Below are 23398 nucleotides of genomic sequence, written 5' to 3'. Positions count from 1 at the left end.
ATATACAATATACAATATATACAAAGGGTGAAACTGAGGATAGCTGCCTACAGCAGCTATCTTACCAAGGGGGAGGGGGAACATGAAGGTGACTGCCTAGAAGCAGCCATCTTAAGCAGGGGGGAATGAGAAGGGGACGACATGACACACACCTACAGTAGCTGTGTGGACCCGAGGTATGGGTATGTGCCTGCCTACAGCAGACTCACGGAGCTTGCATTAAACTGACATAGAGATGTAAGCGCTACTCCACCACAGTAGCACATTACTGAACCAATGTACTCTCTGGCAGAACCGCGGCATGGAGAATGAGCAATAACATACTATGCAGTCACTAGATACAAACAGTACAGTAAACAAATACAGACATGGCATAACATAGTAACAACATAATACAGTTGACTCACTCTCAGAGACGCACGGCAAGCAAAGAGTACACGAGTGGACGCTGGGACCCCGAGACGTCCAAGAGCAGAGAGAGAGAGAGTTGGGTCCCATAGATTCCCCGTCCGAACAGTGGTCTGAGGAGTGACCTCTGTGTCCTGGCCCTATATGCACACGGCAGCACAGCAGGGTGCCGAGCCAGGGGGTGTGCCTGTTGCCGGGGGCCCCTAGCAACACAGTCAAGGGCCAGGAGTGGAAAATCACAGGTCAAGCAGAGAGAGCAGAGCAGTAGAGGGAGGGGGACAGGTAGCCCACCAGCAACGGGGGATGGGCAGCTGCTAAGAGCAGTGAGGAGAGGTCTGACTTTTGAGGGCTCAGGGGACTCAGGCCTCACAATTCTTAACACATAGGCTACTGAATTCTAATTTCAGATAGCGCACTTATGAAAACAACTATGTATAAACAAACACACACATACATTTATTTTACCCCACTCTCTTTCTGTAGCATGTGTACTATTCAACATGTATTCCAGTTCTTCTGCAAGGTTAACGACACACACAATCTCACAGTTTTGTTTTCTTTTTCTGTCTCTCCAGAACTTCTACAAAGAGATCGAGAGAGAAGAGATGTACATCAGGTAAGACCCTTTGCCACTTCACCCTCATCTTTGCCATTTTGTATTCATGTATTCAACTGGATGTCTTTCAGATTGCCATCCCAGCGGAGTCTAGTTCCTGTAGGACAGTCAGGATTATTAACTGTAGACATGAAGTGTACTCTACATATAAACTGTATATCTCGAAGACTGGGTGTATTATACCGGCCGCCAAATGTATTTTGGAGGACAGTGTCGGGGACGCTACATTCCCCTGACCTCCCCGCGCTTCAAATCAGACAGAAATGTTACTGAACAATAAGATCATTTTGTGCTGCTTTAATGTCGCCAGTGTTGGCAATAAAAATGCAAATCCGTGTGAAGACTGAGGGAGTTATGGCTTCCTGGAGTACTCTTGCTCTGTTTGTTAATCTCACGTTTCACCCCCAAATTTCAACTTAATCACACCCAAGAGGGATAACGGGTAAATGGTGCTTTGCTTAAACACGCTGAATACATTAGAACAAATGAGTGGTGCTGTGTTTGATTCATTGTTATCCACATTGTAACCAGCCCTGTAGTGTCTGGTTCATGGGTGGATGGGGACTGTCATTGGTTACGTTGGTTTGATGGTGATTGTCTGTCCTGCCTTTAGGTACCTGTACAAGCTGTGTGATTGTCTGTTCTCCCCTTAGGTACCTGTACAAGTTGTGTGATTGTCTGTTCTCCCCTTAGGTACCTGTACAAGCTGTGTGATTGTCTGTTCTCCCCTTAGGTACCTGTACAAGCTGTGTGACCTCCACAAAGAGTGTGACAACTACACTGAAGCTGCATACACACTGCTGCTACATGCCAAGCTACTTAAGGTAACGACTATACTCTTTCTGTCTGACTGACTGTTTATACTGTCTGTCTGTCTGTCTGTCTGTCTGTCTGTCTGTCTGTCTGTCTGTACTGTCTGTCTATCTGTTTGTTTATTCAGTCTGTCTGTCTGTTTGTCTGTCTGTTAATTTATTTATAATGTCTTGTCTGTCTGCTGTATTCTCTATCTATCTATTCTCTATCTATCTTCTATCACATCCCTTCTGCTGTTAACTGTATCTATCCATTCCTCTATCTGACTATCCCTTCTTCTCTCCCTGTTTAGGTCTCTCTTTCTCTCCATACCCCTCTCCTCTACCTCTCTCTTTCCCTCTATCCCCCTCTCCTCTACCCCTCTCCTCTACCCCTCTCTTTCTCTCTATCCCCCTCTCCTCTACCCCTCTCTTTCTCTCTATCCCCCTCTCCTCTACCCCTCTCTCTTTCTCTCTATCCCCCTCTCCTCTACCCCTCTCTCTTTCTCTCTATCCCCCTCTCCTCTACCCCTCTCTTTCTCTCTATACCCCTCTCCTCTATCCCTCTCTCTTTCTATCCCCCTCTCCTCTACATTTGCTTTCCCTCGTCTGCCTTACGTACCTCCCATCTGGAATCCAAGCTTGTCCTTGAGTGAATTACAGACATAATCATTTGAGTGTGAATTCATTTGCATTAAGTGCACAGTAAATTTTGCGGTGTTGGTTCAACACTTAAAGAGTTCCTTTATGTCCAAATAAGTTCAAATCAACCCTCAAATTGTTGAATGAACACTGCAGAATTTGCTGTGTGTTTGTGTGTGTGTGTGTGTGTGTGTGTGTGTGTGTGTGTGTGTGTGTGTGTGTGTGTGTGTGTGTGTGTGTGTGTGTGTGTGTGTTTGCGTGTGTGAGAATGGGAGTGAGATGTCTTTCCAAAGATAGAAGAGTTGCAGCTCTGCCAAAAGTAGCAGATTAAAATGCAGATATGCTGTTTCTATCCAAATGTTGACATGCAGATATGCTGTCTATATCCAAATGCAGATATTCCGTCTTTATCCAAATGTTGACATGCAGATATGCTGTTTCTATCCAAATGCAGATATGCTGTTTCTATCCAAATGCAGATATGCTGTTTCTATCCAAATGTTCAACTCTGTTGCAAACTTCCACATACTGAAGCATTAGATACTGATAATGTCATCGGCCTTCTTTGGAGCTTGTTGTCACATCTCGTCTCCCAGTATCCCTCCAGTATTCCTACTACACGTACAAAATTGCCCCGACAGGAAGATGAATTGAATCAGAAAATTGGATCGAACTCACCCTAACAGACGCCTCTTTGGAGACGGTTGTCTATTTATTTATTTTAATAACGGGTTGGAATAAGGATAATGGGTGTTGTGCTCTCTCTCTCTCTCTCTCTCTCTCTCTCTCTCTCTCTCTCTCTCTCTCTCTCTCTCTCTCTCTCTCTCTCTCTCTCCGGTGGCATGTGGCCTGATACCTCTGAAGGTTGAATAGGTTGCTAGCGGTAGCAGTCTGTAGCGTAGCAGCCTGGGCCTCTTTAATCCTGTCTGGCAGCAGATAGCTAAAGAGAGGAGAGGAGAGGGGGAGAGAGTGTGGAAAGGACAAGAGAGATGAGGAGGAGAGGAGAGGAGAGGAGAGGGGGATAGAGGAGAGGAGAGGGAGATAGAGGAGAGCAGAGCAGAGCAGAAGAGAGGATCAGAGTTGCTGAGCAGCAGGTTTTTTTCAAGTCTGTCTTTCTGTGGGCCAGGCGATGCAAATGATCTCTGCTATGTGATCCACCTTTAAGCAGAGTGTCGGCACAGTGGAGTTACGAGCTGTAGGACTTGGGGAGAGAACGTACTGAATTCCGCTGCAGATGCTCAAGGGCTGTCCTTGTTTGGCTTTCTTCTGATGTGAGCCAGTTGTGCTCATGTTTACATCAACTCATTTCTGCATCCTGCTTTTGGCCTTTGTGTTGTGTGGTTTTGGTTTGTTGTCAGGATTTTTTATATACAAATTATTTGAAGTATGCTTTAAAAATTCTATAATGTTCCATCCACAGTTGTGAGATTTTGCAAAGATTTCCAATGTTATTGTGCCTGTTACAGTACATCACATCACCTCATCACCCTTAGTCCTGTCCGCCATTGTCAAACTAACAATTAACACATCAATACTCCGCCCTTTTATCAAATCAAAAGTACTGGATTACAATGTATTGGGATTGAGATTTCCGATGTGCGTTCATGCCTGTATGCTTGTTAACGTACGTGCGTGCATGCTTGTGTGCCTGGTTATGTGTGTGTCTGAGTTAGGTGAAGAGAAGTTGGTCTTCGCCTGTAACTAACTTTAGTTTGTGAAGAGAAGTTAGTCTTCGCCTATGAATGACTTTAGTTTGTGAAGAGAAGTTGGTCTTCGCCTGTGACTTCAGTTTGTGCACAGGCCGTGTTTGTTTTTTCCTTAATGGTTCTCAATTAGCTCATTGATGAAGAGAGTGTTAGGGGCTGTAGAGGTTTGGTCTTGGTGAGACCGCGAGGAAAGTGCTATTTCTTACGCTGTTACTTCTCCGACCAAAAGTTACTGTTTCCACTGTCTTTGTCCATGTAATTGAAATAAAACCACTCCACAACGTCTTGAAATGAAAACGGAAGTTTAGTGATCTTCTTAAGGTATTTACAAAAGGTACATGAACTAACAAAAACATCAACTACTGAAAATAAAAGGTTTAAATGTCCGAAGTTGAAGAGTAACAGAAGAGCAACAGGTAAAAAGACTGTTCGCTTCCACGGTTCCTTGCGATCTGAAATGAAAAGCGCGAGAGGCTATGGAAGCCGGCTCGTGAGTCTTAAAGCGACAGTACACATTTTTAATCCAAAACAACAAGTAATCTTATAAACATGAATTCTTATTCTTTTATCTTTCCTACATAATATTCATCATTTTAATCATGAAATTAACTTATCTATGAAATTACAAATTCAAATGAAATTATTTATTATCTATTTATGCACTTTAAAGCAATTTCTATTTATTTAACTTAAAGTCCACTTTGGCCGCTACAGGGGCATTAATCCTTCCTGCCAAGCAGCACTCCCGGGTCTTACCGTGATGTTCTATTCTTCCTGATTAATTTGGTAATCATGGGATAATTCAGCACATCAATATCTAATGCTATTCTAGTGAAATCTCATCACTTCTGCATTGACTCTATGCTGCCCCCTGATCATCTGCTGGTAAAGCCAATAGCTCCTCAATTAAGCCCTCATTTTGGTTACTGTATAGAGCTATGCTGTTTTGAGGTTGTGTATTGAAGGACCAGATCAGCAGAGATGCCATCACTGACTGCCCCATACACAGGCAGTAGCTATATCAGCATTGAAAGTCAGAAAAATGCCTTCAAAGCATTTCGGTATTAGGTTCGATATTGTAGTAACGTCAAACTTCACATTGCAATATCACTAAAACGGGACACATTTGGACCATAAGGCTTTGTCACAAGATGAAGACAGTGTACTTTCTGGCCAAAGTCAATTTTGGAAAAATATGTACCTGTAGTAACTGCACTTTGCCTTTGCATGGCATAGGTCTGTAGGTCTGTATGTCTGTAGGTCTGTAGGTGTCCAGGTCTGTAGGTCTGTATGTCTGCAGGTCTGTATGTCTGCAGGTCTGTATGTCTGCAGGTCTGTAGGTCTGTAGGTCTGTATGTCTGTAGGTCTGTAGGTCTGTATGTCTGTAGGTCTGTATGTCTGTAGGTCTGTAGGTCTGTAGGTGTCCAGGTCTGTAGGTCTGTATGTCTGTAGGTATGCAGGTCTGTATGTCTGTATGTCTGTAGGTCTGTAGGTCTGTATGTCTGTAGGTGTCCAGGTCTGTAGGTCTGCAGGTCTGTAGGTCTGTAGGTCTGTAGGTCTGTAGGTCTGTAGGTCTGTAGGTCTGCAGGTCTGTAGGTCTGTAGGTCTGTAGGTCTGTAGGTCTGTATGTGTCCACTTTGTTCCAAGCCACTTTCGGCAAGTTCATTGCAACATGCATGTGCTCTTAGAGGATTGCAGCTCATCTTTCAATCAATCATTCCTGACATTGCCATTACTGAACTGGACAGTCTCAACCTGGATCCATGAATCGCAACCGGCAGCTGCTCGATTGATTGAGAACCTGCTGACGTAATGTGTTGTAGGGCTGTTATAGTAAGGGACACTGCACCATGGCGGAAAGAAAGGCTCCAAAGTACCTTTCAGAAGGCAGCAAAGGGCTACAAAGGCCTCATAGTAGATCCTCAGCACAGCTCTCTCTCCTCCCTGATGATGTATGAGGGCCAACTGTAAAACACGTAATTTATTGTCGGACTGTTATAGTAAGGGACATGCACCATGGTGGAAATAAAGGCTCCAAAGTATCTTAACTGGCTACAAAGGGATCATGGTAGATCATCAGCAGCTCTCTCTCCTCCCTGATGGACGTTTTCAGCTTCTGCTGTCTCAGCAGGGTGTAGAAACATCATTAAAGGCAGCTCTGCTCTGCTCTGCTCTGCTCAGCTCCCACTCTGGCTTTGATCTGTTTGACCTGCTGGCCTCAGGGAGCCGCAACAGAACAAGGAGGAACTCACTCCGGAACACATTTCCCGAAAGCCATCACCGCTCTGAACTTCATAACATTAAGTAACTGACTCCGGAACAGATTCTCCATCCCCAAAAGCCATCACCACTCTGAACTTACTTCTTAACATGAAATGACTTCCCATAATTGACCTTCCGCACATAAGTATCTAGTGCTATTTTAATACTGTCCTATCTGTATAGGATTTGATGTGCATTGACCCACAGTACATATCACACTGTGTAGCACCTTGAAACAGAAGCTGGAATTCTGAGTGGAGAGGATGGGCGCTAACTGATAAAATAGACTCTGCCTTCCTCCGGATGGCTTTCCTGTGCAGGTCTATTCTATTCTAGTCCAGTTCGCCAGTGAGTTAGCGTTGTCTAGTCGCCTGTGGGGCGTGTCTGATTAAGTTGAGTTAGCGTTGTCTAGTAGTCAGTGGGGGTGTCTTATTAAGGTCATGGGAGGGCATGCATCACAGAGTCCCATGTCAGCACCAACAGTAGCAGTAACCTCTTTTTATAATCCCTTCATTCCATTTCATTCTCACTTGTTTGTGGAATCAAACAGAATCTGTAATGAATATTAGGGAGCGGCTCCTGGCCCTGCGCTGCATAAATCGATGTTATCTGATGCCAGCTTGTTGCGTAGGCATGACTAATGCCTCTCCTCTCCTCGCCTCTCCTCACTCCGCTCTACTCCTCCATCCTGCCTCTCCTCTCCTCTCCTCTCCTCTCCTCTCCTCTCCTCTCCTCTCCTCTCCTCTCCTCACTTTGCTCTACCCCTCTTCCCTGCGTCTCCTCTCCCCTCTCCTCTCCCCTCTCCTCTCCTCTCCTCTCCTCTCCTCTCTCCTCTCCTCTCCTCTCCTAACCTCTCCTCTCCTCACTCCGTTCTACTCCTCTGCCCTGCCTCCCCTCTCCTCTCCTCTCCTCTCCTCTCTCCTCTCCTCTCCTCTCCTCTCCTCTCCACTCCTCTCCTCTCCTCTCTTCTCCTCTCCTCTCCTCTCCTCTCCTCTCCTCTCTTCTCCTCACTCCGTTCTACTCCTCTGCCCTGCCCCTAATGCCTCTCCTCTCCTCTTCTCTCCTCACTGTGTCATCTGGGTTCTTTCTTCTGTCTGAGTGTGTGTGCCTGCGTGTGTGCGTGCGTGCGTGTGTGTTTTCATCCTCATTCATATTTTCACAGGATGTTCATAAAAGATACTTGGAGAGAGAGAGAGTGTATGTGTTTGTATTGTGTGTATTTGTCTTGGTGCTCGTTGGTGTGCGTGTGTGCACATGTCCTTGTTCCTATGCTTGTAATCTGTCTTATTGTAGCATTTCAGGCTGAGGGGGGATAACAAAGTCGTCTGCTTTCCAGTGTTTATTGCTTGTTTGTTCTTTTGTTGTCCGCTTGGCGTTGAAATGTTCACCCTGAAGTAGTAGGTAAGCGCCTGCACATCCCAACAACTGACCTGGGAGCAGGACAAACAATTAACCAGATAAAAAGAGAAAAGTCAGCTTCAACCAGGATTATTTTGGCCCCACTCATTTTTTATTTTTTCCGTGATGTTTTGGATGAAAACCCTTCTTCAGACGTAGACGTCTACTGGTTAATGTGTACCCTGCACATGGTTTAATGTTGACCCTGCACATGTTTTAATGTTGACCCTGTGTGTGTTTCTCTGCAGTGGTCTGAGGATCCGTGTGCTGCCCACCTCACCCAGCGAGACGGCTGCCAGGCCTCCACCCAGTGCCAGCTCAAAGACCACCTCTACCAGGAGATCATCAACTACTTCGACAAGGGAAAGGTAAGACCACCTCTACCAAGAGATCATCAACTACTTTGACAAGGGAAAGGTAAGACCACCTCTACCAGGAGATCATCAACTACTTCGACAAGGGAAAGGTAAAGACACTGAAAACCTCCATGAAAAGATAAAAACCAATTTTGAGGCCCTCCTTACTAAAGTTAAAAAGCCTTTATTAAACTCTGGCTCTGGGCATCCAAGTTTTTTTGATGAGCACCTTATTTTAATACTCGGATACATGACCCAGTGAAGCATTCCCTTCTGTCTTTTTGGTTACAGTGAAAACCTCATCTGTAGCCAATGCCGCCATGAATAAATGCATGCAAACTGTGTTCCCACACAAAAATACTTACAAGATAGAAAATAAATATATATATACTGCCTGAACAACATGTACTCAGCTAAATGTACGTTATCATATTCTCAGAGGAAGGCGTTTGTCCTGAGCAGGGTTCATGCTGTTCCTCAATCTGCTGCTAATGGCTTGATGGCGTTGGCCAGGAGATCTTATTGTTCAGGGGATCATCTTGGTCAGGAGACTCTCTTGGTCAGGAGATCTTGTTTCTCAGGAGATCTTGTTGGTCAGGAGATCTTCTTGGTCAGGAGATCTTCTTGGTCAGGAGATCTTATTGGTCAGGAGATCTTATTGGTCAGGAGATCTTATTGGTCAGGAGATCTTCTTGGTCAGGAGATCTTCTTGGTCAGGAGATCTTCTTGGTCAGGAGATCTTATTGGTCAGGAGATCTTCTTGGTCAGGAGATCTTCTTGGTCAGGAGATCTTATTGGTCAGGAGATCTTCTTGGTCAGGAGATCTTCTTGGTCAGGAGATCTTATTGGTCAGGAGATCTTATTGGTCAGGAGATCTTCTTGGTCAGGAGATCTTCTTGGTCAGGAGATCTTATTGGTCAGGAGATCTTCTTGGTCAGGAGATCTTCTTGGTCAGGAGATCATCTTGGTCAGGAGATCTTATTGTTCAGGATTCAGCAAAGTAATGAGCACCTGTCAGGTTGGGGCGAGCTGAGTGGAGTTCTAAACAGGCACAGCAGAGGGCACCTATGATGACAACAGTAGAGTTGCCGTGCGTGCGTGCGTGCGTGTGTATGTGTGTCTCTGTCAAGATCCCCTCTCCTCTTCACCTTGGCCAGGTCAGCCAATGCAAATGATCTTTTGATTTTGTTGCCCTTTCTTAAAGGGGTCAGATATCTGATCTGAATGGCAAAGATACCCTGTTCTACTCTGAGGGGTGGAGGATGGATGTGGAGCTCTATAGCAGGGTCCCAGCTTCTCTCTCTCTCTCTCTCCCTCTCTCTCTCTCTCTCTCTCTCTCTCTCTCTCTCTCTCTCTCTCTCTCTCTCTCTCTCTCTCTCTCTCTCAGGATGGAGAGAGTCAGGGTGCTTTGTGATGGTGTTGCTGCAGATGACGTCTCTTTTCTTCTGTTATCAGTATCAGCTCTGCGGAAGCTGTTATAAAGTCCAGACTGCTTTTAGCCCTCCTTCCTTCTGATCACTATCTTTTTATTCGTCCTTTTATGTCTCCATGTGTCATGGTCATTTTTATTTCATTGTCTTTTTGTACCATTAGTCATGTTTGTATTGGTCTTAAGCGATTTCATAGGATTCATAGGGATTAAAGTTTTCCATTATTTTGTTGGACTTTTAAGTTTTCAATTGCCTTGTTTTTTGATTTCAGTAAAAAAAAATAACAATGGGGTGCTGTAGCGCATCGCGCTAAGCCCCCCACACTTGGGCTTGCATGCCCATGGGGACCCCGGTTTGAGTCCGGCTGGGGTCATTTCCCATCCCTACCCCATCTCTCTCCACACTCACTTCCCGTCGCACCTTCACTGTCCTGTCCGAAATAAAGGCCCAAAAAGCCCATAAAAATATGTTTAAAAAGTAAAAAAAAAAAAAAAACAATTCTTCATGGTTATGCAGTCGGTCATGCAGGTTTGCTGCAATTTCTCCAAACTTCTTTGATTATCATGACTTATTATATTATTGTTTACATTTTATTTAGCTTAAGTTTATACTGCAAATCCCCATTGGCCTTCGTACAACAACGTAAGCAGCTCGCATAGAGAAGTGAGGAGTGGCAAAGCATGTAGATGTAACTTGGAGTCACAGGAGCTCATTGTCCCCTGTAATGATTTATTTCTCTCTCTCTCTTTTTAATCTGTTTACTGTGTATCTGCATTTCCCTGGGGTGTGGTGGGCTACTGGGCCTCCATTCTGCATCGCTGTAGGAAATAGGAATTCAATATTCTGACAGCAACCACGAGAAAGTAAACACTTACGTATTGCTGTTTCTGTTTCATTTTCTGTTCTACTTCAGATAGTATTCCACTAGAGTATTCAGAGCATAATCCAAGATGTTTAGTATTCCTTTCCAATAGACATGAATGGCGTAGGGGGTAGAAGAGATGACCCATCTCTGTCTCTAGGGACACCACTCCACTGACCTTATATTAGCTCTCCTCAGCTCTTCTTAGTGCATGTCACCATTGACTATAGAAAAAGGCAAAGCCACCAGCTTAACCATTCATCCTGATCGAAATCGACCAGACACAGTTGATATTAACGTGTATTGCCCTGTTCGTTTCTGAAATTCAATGGACAGTGTGAAGAAATGTAGCAAGTTGGATGTTCGGCTTTAAATTTCTTCACTGGGATTCTTTTGTCATATGTAAGTCATTGGAAGAGATTTTGCCTGGTCAGCTAAAGCACAGCGCACAGCAGGTGGTGTGTGGCGTAGTGAGTGATGCCTGGGTTTCAGCTGGTAGTGAGTGATGCCTGGGTTTCAGCTGGTTGTGTGTGGCATAGTGAGTGATGCCTGGGTTTCAGCTGGTAGTGTTCTCGTAGTGAGTGATGCCTGGGCTTCAGCTGGTAGTGAGTGATGCCTGGGTTTCAGCTGCTGAGTGATGCCTGGGTTTCCTTGCTGACGCGTCAGTCCGTTTCACTGCACTGATCATACATTACTCCTCTCCCCTGAAGCACCGCGGCTTCTTTCTGGCCATTAAAAGAAATGGTTGTCACCAACAAGGAGTAATGTGAAGCACTTCCCTCTTGCAGCTTCGACTTGCCAGCCAGGGGGGTTGTACATGATGCTGGCTGATGGTGATGATCCTTTAAAGTGATTTTTCAGTCCGTTACAGCAGCACTAGCAGCATTGAAGGCCCTGATAAAGCATTGTGTTTTAGCAGCAGCATTGAAGGCCCAGGTAAAGCATTGTGTTTCAGCACCAGCATTGAAGGCCCAGGTAAAGTGTTGTGTTTCAGAGTCGTCGGCAGTAGCAGCATTGAAGCATCATCAGCAGCAGCACCATTGAATTAAGGTCCAGGTGAAGCGTTGCGTTTCAGAGTTGTCTGCAGCAGCAGCATTGAAGTTTCAGTATCAGCTTCATCAGTATCATCATTATCAGCATCAACAGCATTGCAGGTAAAGTGATGTCTTTCAGAGTTGTCATGGCGATGTTTGTGTTTACATTCCAGATGTGGGAGGAGGCCATCATCCTGGGCAAGGAGCTGGCGGAGCAGTATGAAAACGAGATGTTTGACTTCGAGCAGCTCAGCGCATTGTTGGTATGTGCATTTTACATTACATTACACTTAGCTGACACTTTTATCCAAAGCTACTTACAGTTATTTACAGGGTATTGTTTACAGTCCCTCCATGGGATAGTCCTCACCACGCTCCCCCCTGAAGCTGCCATTCTCTACGGCCTCAGCTCATCTTTTCATCTTTTGTAGAGTAGCATGATATGGCATCCCTAACCTTACTAAACTTTATTTCCCTAAATGTGTGTTTGTGTGTGTTTGTTTTCCTCTACAGCGAAAGCAAGCTCAGTTCTATGAGAACATCGTGAAGGTGATTCGGCCGAAGCCTGACTACTTTGCGGTGGGATACCACGGCCTGGGTTTCCCCTCCTTCCTCAGGGTAAGTCAGACAAGAATCTTGAATCTTGAAGTCAGGCGCGCCAGCAACCCACCCTCCCACCAGGAGTCATGGAGGTCTTTCTGCTAACAGGAAAAGTAACTTAGGGCAACATTGGGGGGAAAGAAAAACACTACAGGTCTCCTACACACTTCCCCTTTCTGTGTGTGTGTGTCAATATTTTAGTGCCTGTAACAGTTATCCACCTCAAATCTGTTGGGAAGTTGAGAAAAAAAACATTGTGCAGAAATGAAACAGGTTTCTTTCTACAGTCTCCTTACTTCTGTTTCAAATGAAAACATATATCTGGGTAGTAGAGAGAGCCTGCTCTGGCAGCCTTGGGTGGAAAAGAAAATGAGCTGTTCTTTAATCCAGGGGTGTCAAACTGAAATTCACAGTGGACCAAAATCAAACATTATGGGTCAAGTGAACTATTTATTCAGAAATATTCTGAGATTGTGCATGCAGACACTGTAGGCAAATCACACAAATACTCATTCCTATCAAGTGCGTATACTTACATGTGTGACTAGATATTGTGCTGCACGAAAGGTTGCCTTCAAATCATATTTGTATATTAATGGGTGTATGTGGGCAAATGCTATTCATGTTTGAAATTATTTTGCGGGCCAAATTAAACGACACCCCAGGCCAGATTTGGTCTCAGAGCTTTCAAGTGGCATCTCTTAGTTAATCAATGGGTCAGTTTCAAAGCAATTGGCCTCTGGTACTGGGGTGATGAGAGACTTCATGCATAAAGGCATTTATTTATGTTATTTTGTTTATTTGATTGATTGATTGATTGATTGATTGATTGATTGATTGATTGATTGATTGATTGATTGATTGATTGATTGATTGATTGATTGATTGATTGATTGATTGACGTTAATGTTATTATTAATTTGATTGATTCGTGATTTGACCAGCCTGGCAAAGAAATATCATGATGTAATAGTATAGCTAATGAGAACACCAATTTATCTGATCAGGTCTATAGTGCTATTCAGATATGCATCTACTGTGTATGCTACACTCTCCTGCTTATGTTATCAGGTCTATAGTACTATTCAGATATGTGTCTACTCTGTATATATGCAACACTTTCCTGCTCCCTAAAGTCATTTGCTGTTCCATCCTAAATTTATCAGCAGCTGTGATTCAAATCTTCATGGGTAGGTATTAATAAAAGACTATTTGATGAAAGATGGCCCCCAGATTTCAATCTCAGATACGGTTCAGGCCGTTTAACATTGGCCAGACTGAATGGGACAAAGCTAATAGAGAGCAAGTCTTTTGGGGTGACCTGTCCCCAGTGGATGTCTGAATGCGTTGCCATGGCACCTGGCGTGGGTGGTGGTTTATTGCAGAGTTGCCGTGGAGATGAAGACTCAACACCCCCGGCGACTCCAGCGCTCCACCACGGAAATCCTTTTTTCATGTGGATTGTATTTTGGAGAAACCCCTGCAACTATAGATTAATGGATCTCTTATCTCTCCTCGCCCTCCTCCATTCTTCAGTCCCATTCTCTATTCTTTATCTTTCTCTCCTCCTCTCAATTTCTCTCATTCACTCTTTTTTAGTATTTTACTGTTTTTCCTGGTGGAAAAGCTCAGTAAGTGAAGATTTTCTTGCACACCTCCTTGGTCAGGTGCGTAGGAGTGGAACCCCAAAGTCACCAACGTTAGATCAAAGAAAGCTCCCGCACACTGTTCACATTTGCATGGTTTAATGCAACGTTTCGGTCTACTGACCTTCTTCAAGCAATTCCTGGTGGAAAAGCTCACCTATGTTAACTTTCAAAAGAGATTAATGGCTTTCTCATGCACAAACATGTACATAAGTAAGTAAGATAATGGGCAGTCTAGGTACTTCTTTTGTTGTGTGCCCACGTTTGTGTTCAAGGTCACACTATATACAGTTCCTCTTTTTTTTCTGCCGTACTTTTTTATTATTGTTCAGTTTAGGACTCGCAGTATAAGGAATATTGCGTTACATTTGACTTTATTGCTGTTAAAAGCAAATAGCGATCAAGCCAACTTAGTGTACTACTAAATATGAATAAATTAGCAACCACACCAAATGACCACAATTTCATGCCCTTGTGCGCAGCAAATTTGTTCAAAGCGTGTAGCCCAGCAAGAGGGCAGCACAGCCTAATGCAGAATAATTTTTATTTCATAGACATAATAAACTCTAATTTTAAAGGTGGATATTACCTGAAACTCTACATTCAGCTGTTTTCAAATGAGTTTCTCTATCAAATAACTGCTGTAATTATAAGCAATATGCAGAGCAGAATAGAGACGAGAAGAGTACAGCAAAGTAGAGAAGAGTAGAGCAAAGGCAAGGGTAAGATGTTGAGGTTTCAAACCTGTTAGGAAGACTGGTTCCAAATCGTGAAGTCAGTTGAAAAAAAAAACAGAGCCATGATCATCAGACACATTTTGGTGAGATATTTTCTGATATGACAGACAGGAAGTCAGAATAAATTCACTACCAAACTTATTCTAAATCAGATGAGTAAGGGATGCACTTTTACTCAGACGATGAAACACGTTCCCAGTCGTTATTGCTGCACATCAAGTAAATCGACCTACAGTACAGGAATACCAACCTGGGCTCAATTCGTTTAAAGCCCCACTTGTGGCGCGACGTGATATGGAGAACTATTAAATAAAACCAAGTCCAGTCATTATATTATCATCATATTTATCTCCAATACATTTACTAACTTCAGATGATGTAGTAGCACACACACATGCTTCATGATCCCCAAATAAAATATGATGCAAACATGATGCCAGTGCTTAAATAATGCAAGGACAGATTTGCAGTGTACCCCCAACACCCCCCCCACCCCCCCCCCACACACACACGCACACACACACACACCTTACCCCCCAACAGCCAATAGAGTCATAGTGGAGAAGGATTATGTGGACAAAACAAAAGCCCCAGTGCTATTATTTGATCAGCGTCTCTAAATGAAGAGGCCTTCCTCATAAATGCTCTTGTGCTGATGATGAATTACATCATTACAGATCCTCCACATTACATCTCCGCCTGGCCAGCCTGGCTGGCGCCAAATTCATTTCCACTACAAATTTAGATAAATGCTGAGAGAAGTGTTTTTTATTTGTGCTCTCACGCTGCTAGTTGTGTTGTGTGGTTATCGCCCCCTTGTCAGGCGTAATAGTAAAACGTATGAAGAAATCAATAGCACTGATAAAGGCACTTGTTTCTCTCTCCTCTGAGAATTGATTTTTGAGCAGCAGGCTTTAATGCACATGCTTATGATGCATGCCCTGCTATTCATGTAGGCAAAGAGCTCGAGATGCTGATATGGTGTTGTGAGGGGGTCCTGGGTGGGTGGCGGAGTTGTGTAAGAATGCCCTTTTATTGCCAGTCAAAAAATGTAAACAGGATGCAGTGCTGGATACCTGACTGTGATGTCAAAGAGAGAGTGAAACATGGGTAATACTCCTCTCCACTAGGCACTATTGCACTGACGCGCACACACACTCTCACTACTCTGTGAAGCGACCTTTGGTGTTTTGAAAGGCGCTATATAAAACGAAAGTATTATTATTATTATTATTATTATTATTATTATTATTATTATTATTATTATTATTATTATTATTGTGTGTAAACATACAATGCAAATGCTGATGCAAATGATCAAATGCATGGATATATGTTTGATCGTAATTTGAAGTTTTTGACGGCACGACAAAGTATTGCGTCACAATGGTAATGACCATGGACAATTGTGGGTCTCAAGACTATTCCAGTTAAGAACCACTGGTGTACTGAATACTAACCTCTTAACTCTTCATCCACCTATGCTATTTCTATGGTCTAGTGAATACTAAACTCTTAACTCTTCATCTGCCAGATCTGTTCCCTTGACTGTTTTAGATAACAATGGGCTGAAATTTCAGCTTAGAAAAGTAATCAGGGCAATGTAAAGGGAGCTTTCCTTTCTATGCCGTCATTTCTGTTTTACTGAAAGGTATTGTGGGTATTCTGACCTGCAACAGAATGTTTGTAGTGACACTTAGACATTTACTTGCCATTTTTTTGCCATGCAGGATTTTTTGTTGTGGTTGTTGGGGTGAGGAGTAGACATGTTGTCCTTGGTTGACACTGAGTTCTTGCTTTGACCCGTTTGGAGCAGTTTTAAACCTGTGGGTATCTGCACATACTGTACATTCGCTTCAGAGCCCCAGACTGTTCAGTTGTACATTCGCTTCAGAGCCCCAGACTGTTCAGTTGTACATTCGCTTCAGAGCCCCAGACTGTTCAGTTGTACATTCGCTTCAGAGTCCCGTACTGTTCAGTTGTACATTCGCTTCAGAGTCCCGTACTGTTCAGTTGTACATTGGCTTCAGAGCCCCATACTGTTCAGTTGTTTGGCTGCTACAAAACCAAGAGCTGTCTCCAGGAAGAAAGCTGGTACTTGAAATACATGGGTACTGCTTAGCTTGAAATATGAACTGGTAGTGTTTCATTTCTTTTCCATTCACTTTCCACTTTTAGTGATGAAAGAACTGAAAATTAGATGAAGGCACACAAACTGTTTTTGATCCAAGTGTAGATTATGTAAATGCCATCACAAACACTATTTCTCAGAGTTTGACTGGGACTCATGAAAACACCCCAGTCAATGAATTAAAAGGAAATCTCCTTTTAAGGGAATGTGTTGGAAAATAGTTTTTTTTGTGCTTTTTTGTAATAGATATTTGTAACGCTTTACTTTACGGTACAGTTACCCTATGTAATTACTGTGTACTTTCTGGGTAACAACAGGGTAACAGAGAGACGTTACATGGTATCTAATGGGTAAAAAGGGGGTAATTACAAAGTAAATACCATTAATTGGGTAACAAAAGGGTAACAGAGAGAAGTTTGATGATTAGATGGTTAGAAAATACGCAGTAGTTTCATAGTAATTCTTGAGATATCTGTATTACATTGTATTTACTTTTTAATTACCCCCTTTTTACCCATTAGATACCATGTAACTTCTGTCTGTTACCCTATTGTTACGCAGAAAGTACACAGTAAATACTGTACCGTAAAGTAAAGCGTTACCGATATTTTTAATGTCAGTGAAGACATTAAGAGGTGTAGACGACTTGAATATTCCTTTTAAGTTTCATTGAAGTTAAATTGACTTAACTGAATAAATTTACTGAACTTAGTATTGCACAGATCTCCATATCGTTACTCCTACAGTGAGCACCATAAGCCCTGTGCAGCCTCTTGCAGTAGAGGACGTTACTCCTACAGTAAGCACCATAAGTGCTGTCTTGCAGTAGATGATGTTACTCCTACAGTGAGCACCATAAGTGCTGGGCAGCCTCTTGCAGTAGAGGCCGTTACTCCTACACTAAGCACCATAAGCGCTCGACAGCTTCCTGCAGTAGAGGCCGTTACTCCTACAGTGAGCACCATAAGCGCTGGGTAGCCTCTTGCAGTAGAGGCCTGGCGCTCCCCCCAACAGCTAGCGGCCACATGTTGCGAATGAGGTGCTAAGTAGTCATTCCTCTCGCCTGCTCTTTGCCGATGGAGTTTTGATTAAAACGGTTCAGCCATCAGCGTGCGATCTGTTGTCTGGCGAGTCTCTTGCCAGACTTCCACCCTTGTCTATCCCCTGCTAACAAGTGCCACCCTTTCCCTTTTCTGTCTTGCTGGAGCGTGGTCAACAAGCCAATTTATTTAAAGTGGAAATGAAGCACTGACAACTATTATCATTTCGTCTTTAAAGCTCTGGTCTCTCTGCCAGGCCCACGGCGACCTCATGCTAACGAGCGCAGGCAGAAAGCAAAGGCAGAAAGTGCCAGGAGATGGTGCATGGTCACAGCCCTGCCAGCCTAGCGCGGGCCCCAGGAGGTGTATGGTCACAGCCCTGCTAGCCTAGCACGGGGCCCCAGGAGATGGTGCATGATGGCAGCCCTGCTAGCCTAGCACGGGGCCCCAGGAGATGGTGCATGGTCACAGCCCTGCCAGCCTAGCGCGGGCCCCAGGAGATGGTGCATGGTCACAGCCCTGCCAGCCTAGCACGGGGCCCCAGGAGGTGTATGGTCACAGCCCTGCCAGCCTAGCGCGGGGCCCCAGGAGATGGTGCATGGTCACAGCCCTGCTAGCCTAGCACAGCGCGGGGCCCAGCCTAGCCTTGATATGCAAATCATGGAAATGCATTTCACCCCCACCCCCCTCAGAAGTGCCAGTGTAACCGATTAAAATTCAGTATTTAAATTAAATTCCTAATGCCTTCACCAACTCCCATTCTGTTCATATTACTGCTGTATGTGTACATGTATTTATACAGAGTTCAGTTTCTGCTTCAAGGCCTCTGGCTGTAGGTGCTGGTGCTGAATAGCTCTAAAATGGTCTCTTGAGGGAAGAGGGCGTTGGCTTAAACAAGACGTGTTATTACTGACTTATTACTGCTTTGTAAACACCTCATCCATAGTGGTTTAGAAAAGATATGTTATTACTGACTTATTACTGCTTTGTAAACACCTCGTCGATAGGGATTTTGGCAAAATGTAGTCCTCGTTTTCACCAAGTTGCTTCTCGTTACCCTAGGGGCTGACGGTAATGCCTCTGAAAAGTACGATTTGCACATTTGCTGTTAAATGGGTTTTCATCTGGATTGTTTATCACCTATTTATTCTTAATGTCTTGATGTATTATTGTTGTGCCTTCCCCAGTGCACAGGGCCTTTAGTAATACATTACGACTTTTAGTAATACATTACGACATTTTCGTCATTGCCATTCTGGTAACAGCTAATTTATAACAGGGTAGCGTCTTACTGTCTTAAGGGGTTAATGTTTTGTTGTATTTTGTTTGTGCCTTCCCCCAGAATAAGATGTTTATCTACCGGGGTAAAGAGTACGAGAGGAGGGAGGACTTTGAGGCGCGCCTGCTGACCCAGTTCCCCAACGCTGAGAAGATGAAGATCACCACCCCACCTGGAGAGGAGATACGCACCTCACCTGCACAGTGTATCCTCTACTGTTATAGGCAACACACACACACACACACACACACACACACACACACACACACACACACACACACACACACACACACACACACACACACACACACACACACACACACACACACACACACACACACACACACACACACACACACACAGATGGACATAAACTCTAAAATCTAGGAGAGGAGATGGACATAAACTCTAAAATCTAGGCTCATCATAGAAGCTGTGAGCTAGCCGGGAGACAGAGCCTGAGGCTTCCATGTGCATACGTATGTGAGTGTGTGTATGGTGGTGTGTGTGAGTGTGTTTGCCTAGAGGGTCCAATGCATGTTTGAGTGTGTGTATGGTGGTGTATGTGTGCCTGTGTGTATATGTATGGTGGTGTGTGTGTGTTTTTGCATGTTTGAGTGTATGGTGGTGTGCGTGTATGTGTGAGTGTGTTTGCCTAGTGGGTCCAGTTGGAATGTGGAGCTGTGGTAATTGGCTGGATTAGAGGCCTGTGTGTGCACCAGCCAATAGGAGGCCCGGCTTGGTCTGCTCTGCTCGGCCGCGCTGTTTCCCCGGAGCTCAGACCTCAGCCGTGCACAGAAACAGACAGAACAACGTTGCTCTCCTCTCCTCTCCTATGCCACTGCAACTCTCCTCTCCCACTCATGCCAACACAACGCTCCTCCCCTCTCCTCCCCTCTCATCTCATCTCCTCTCCTCTCCTCTCCTCTCCCATGACACCACAACTGTCCTCTCAGCTCCTCTCCTCTCTTCTCCTCTCCTCTCCCATGCCACCACAACTCTACTCTCCTCTCCTATCCTCTCCTCTCCTCTCCTCTATTCTCCTCTCCTCTCCTCTCCTCTACTCTCCTCTACTCTCCTCTCCTCTCCTCTCCTCTCCTCTCCTCTCCTCCTATACTCTCCTCTCCTCTCCCATGCCATGCCACCGCAGCACCCTCACCCTCTTGCTTCTGTGTGTGGCATGTTTTGTATGCTTGCAGTGTGCACACATGCACACACACACACAACATGCTACACATACAAGTATACAAACACACACACACACACACACACACACACACACACACACACACACACACACACACACACACACACACACACACACACACACACACACACACACACACACACACACACACGCACACACGCACACACACACAACATGCTACACATACAAGTATACAAACACACAAACACACACACACACACGCTACACATACAAGTACTCTCTCTCTCTCTCTCTTTCTCTCGCCCTCTCTTTTTCTGTTATTCAATATCCTTGTGTGTGCGTTCTGATAATGGAGTGTAATTTGGGTGTTGAAAAGCTCTTTGTGTTTGATGTTTGATCTGTTTACCAGATCAGAGGTGCGGATGGCCAAAGCAGAGTCCTCATATTCCACATTGGCTTGAGCCGCGAGCTGTCGGCATGTTTCAAAAGGCTGACGTGACTATATGAGGTGTCGGCATGTTTCAAAAGGGTGATGTGACTATATGAGTTGTCGGCATGTTTCAAAAGGCTGCCGTGACTCTATGAGTTTGACGAACGGCGAGATTAGCTTTCTTGTTGTTTGTTTGTTTGGCCACAAGTTGACAGCAGAGCTTGGCTCCAGGCTGCAGCACTTTGGTTTGTGTTCACCGTGTGGGCTTTCGACCTTGTGGATAAACCCTGCCAAGGTCGCCTGCCTGCCTGCCTGGCTGCTCCGCCTGCCGTGCCAACCGATTGGTGTTTGCCGTCTACCCAGGTTACAGCAGCAGAGCGTGGAGCGGCCAAAACCCCTTTTTAAATAGCAATGTGTTTCCAGGTGGGAAACCACAACAACATCCATCGGTCACATGCCAGGCATGTGGTTCGAAATGGCCGTTTAGCAAACAGCCAGCTATCGCTTTGAGTTGCTTATTCGTGTTGGTGCATAATTAGGAAATCTGATTGGGAGAGATTTGTGAAGCATATGGCGTGCTGCTTTCTCCGGGAAAGAAAGGACAAAGGCATTATGTGGCATGTGGTGTGTCAAGGGAATGGGGTGTCCTTGGGAGAGTTTACTGTTGCGTACATGTTAGGTGAATGTATGTGAAGGCCAGAGATGTGCATACTCAGAGCTTTTAGCACACAATGTTCAACACACCCTTCATGCCCTTGTCTTGGCATAGACAAAGACTGAGGACACACAAATTTCACACACACAGCCGCTCACACAAACACACAAATAAAAGCCAATTCTGAGTGTCATGTTTTCAAGGATTGCTTTTCAAGGATTTCAGCTTCATCTATTCTTTATCTCATTTATAAAGCCTGTGTAATGTGTGAAATGTGTGAAATGTGTGTATTGTGCAGTGTTGAATGATTTTGTCTTTCTCTCCTTTCAATCCTAACAGTTTCTACACTGTCAATGAAGTAAACAAGTTTCAGTATTCCAGACCTATCAGGAAAGGGGAGAAGGACCCTGATAACGAGTTTGCAGTAAGTTTGCGAGAGAGATTTTTTACACAGCATGCCTCTGAGCCAAATGTCACAACACCTCATGCACATTCAACACACATTCATTCATTTGTTGCTTCTGGGTAAAGTCTGATGCTGCTATACTTGGAGGCCACGTATCCCATTTTGGTCTTATCATGCTGGAGCCTTACACACACGCACGCACGCACACACACACACACACACACACACACACACACACACACACACACACACACACACACACACACACACACACACACACACACACACACACACACACACACACACACACACACACACACACACACACACACACAGACTCCCTAAAACTGCGGCTCAGAAACTCTTTTCTGCTAGGAACCTCTTTTGGACCTGAAGATATTTTTGCAACCCCTTTGTTTCTACACTCATTATGATATTTTTGAAATTGCATCGGTTTTGGGTTCTCATTTGCTAGAATACATTTCAAAATTCTGTTTTAAAAAATATTCCATTTAGGTGGCTAAAATTACCTGTCTCAGTGGATTTTTTATTTTTATCTACATGTGATAAAAAATATCTGCATTTAAAAGTATCTGCATCCATGTAACCAGTACCTAAATCTCAGTAGTGATGTCAGCAGGCATTAGTCAGGAAGAGTTAAAGCAGAAATCCTTTTGGTCGTCTCGAATAGCAAGCATTTGGTTGGAGCTCTCCGCCTTGCAATAATTGGTAAACAGCATTTGGTGGGAGCTATCCACCTTGCAATAATTGGTAAACAGCATTTGGTTGGAGCTATCCCCCTTGTAATAATTGGTAAACAGCACATTTTGCAACCACATCAACTCCAAATTTTTTGTTTGGTTTTGTGACCAAGGAATTAAAGAGAGGTAGGCTACTAAAAGTACACTTTTGTGTCCACATGTATAAATGAATATCAGTGTTGCTCATTATCTTCAGGGCTACATTGGTGGGTTTATCCTGTGGCTTTACTTCAGTTAATTTGAGAAGACTCCAAAGTCCTGATTTGACATTTTCTACCTCTGCGTGCTTACTTACAGGAAAAGCTCTGCTCGCATCGCAGACACAATTAATGAGCTGTCTCAGGGACACATTTTAAGGTCCACAGTACATATGGCAGAGCCCCTTCTGAAATAACTTCATCATTATTTTTCTAGCACAAACGCACGCACACACACACACATACGCACACCCACTCACCAACAGGCAGGCCTACTCAGAGAGATTGACTTTTTGTAAACATCCATTAAAACCCTCTCTTGAACTGAGGATGTAATTGGAGGTGGGTTTTAAATGACCAGGAGGGGGACGGTGTTGAGGGAGGAGAGTTACTGCTAAAAACAATCACTGGCTTTTTTAAGTGCCCCTTTGCAATGTTGAAGTCAGAAACCACCTGCAATTTTAGCATTTCAGTAAAAGCTTGCTGTTATTTTCCCATTTCAATAAAGGCTCGCTGTTATTTTCCCCTGCTGCGTTCTCAGACATTTTCTTCTCCCCCAACAGAACATGTGGATCGAGAGGACGACTTACGTCACCGCCTACAAGCTGCCTGGCATTCTGCGATGGTTTGAAGTCAAGTCCTTCTCCACGGTAAGTGTGATGAGTACGGACTCCAAGGAATCCAAGTCTCTACCCCGTGGAGAGTCTGATGGCTTATCGATGAGATTTGAGTCGTCATCTTAACCCAATTGGACAGATCTGGAAATGGGCTACAAAGCTTCAAGCCCTAGCCTGATTATCATCGACGTTCAAATCTTCTTCGTACTGCAGGGATTGATGCAGT

The 23398-nt window shown here is 44.3% G+C and overlaps 1 protein-coding gene across 1 annotated transcript in view; it reads left to right on the top strand.

Annotated features, from left to right (window-relative positions):
* The window catches only part of LOC134467115 (dedicator of cytokinesis protein 1-like), a 551248-nt gene that overhangs the window by 504735 nt on the left and 23115 nt on the right, over positions 1 to 23398 (top strand). The window contains exons 37-44 of the mRNA XM_063221037.1: positions 984 to 1024; positions 1758 to 1848; positions 8072 to 8191; positions 11679 to 11768; positions 12019 to 12123; positions 19002 to 19162; positions 21531 to 21615; positions 23119 to 23205. Coding sequence (XP_063077107.1) covers positions 984 to 1024; positions 1758 to 1848; positions 8072 to 8191; positions 11679 to 11768; positions 12019 to 12123; positions 19002 to 19162; positions 21531 to 21615; positions 23119 to 23205 — 780 coding nt within the window. The remainder of the gene's footprint in view (positions 1 to 983; positions 1025 to 1757; positions 1849 to 8071; positions 8192 to 11678; positions 11769 to 12018; positions 12124 to 19001; positions 19163 to 21530; positions 21616 to 23118; positions 23206 to 23398) is intronic.

This window comes from Engraulis encrasicolus, chromosome 17 (genome assembly GCF_034702125.1).
Source record: "Engraulis encrasicolus isolate BLACKSEA-1 chromosome 17, IST_EnEncr_1.0, whole genome shotgun sequence".
In the NCBI taxonomy this organism is placed as follows: Eukaryota; Metazoa; Chordata; class Actinopteri; order Clupeiformes; family Engraulidae; genus Engraulis; species Engraulis encrasicolus.
Note: the sequence above shows the minus strand (reverse complement) of the source record. Positions and strands in the feature narration are given on the sequence as shown.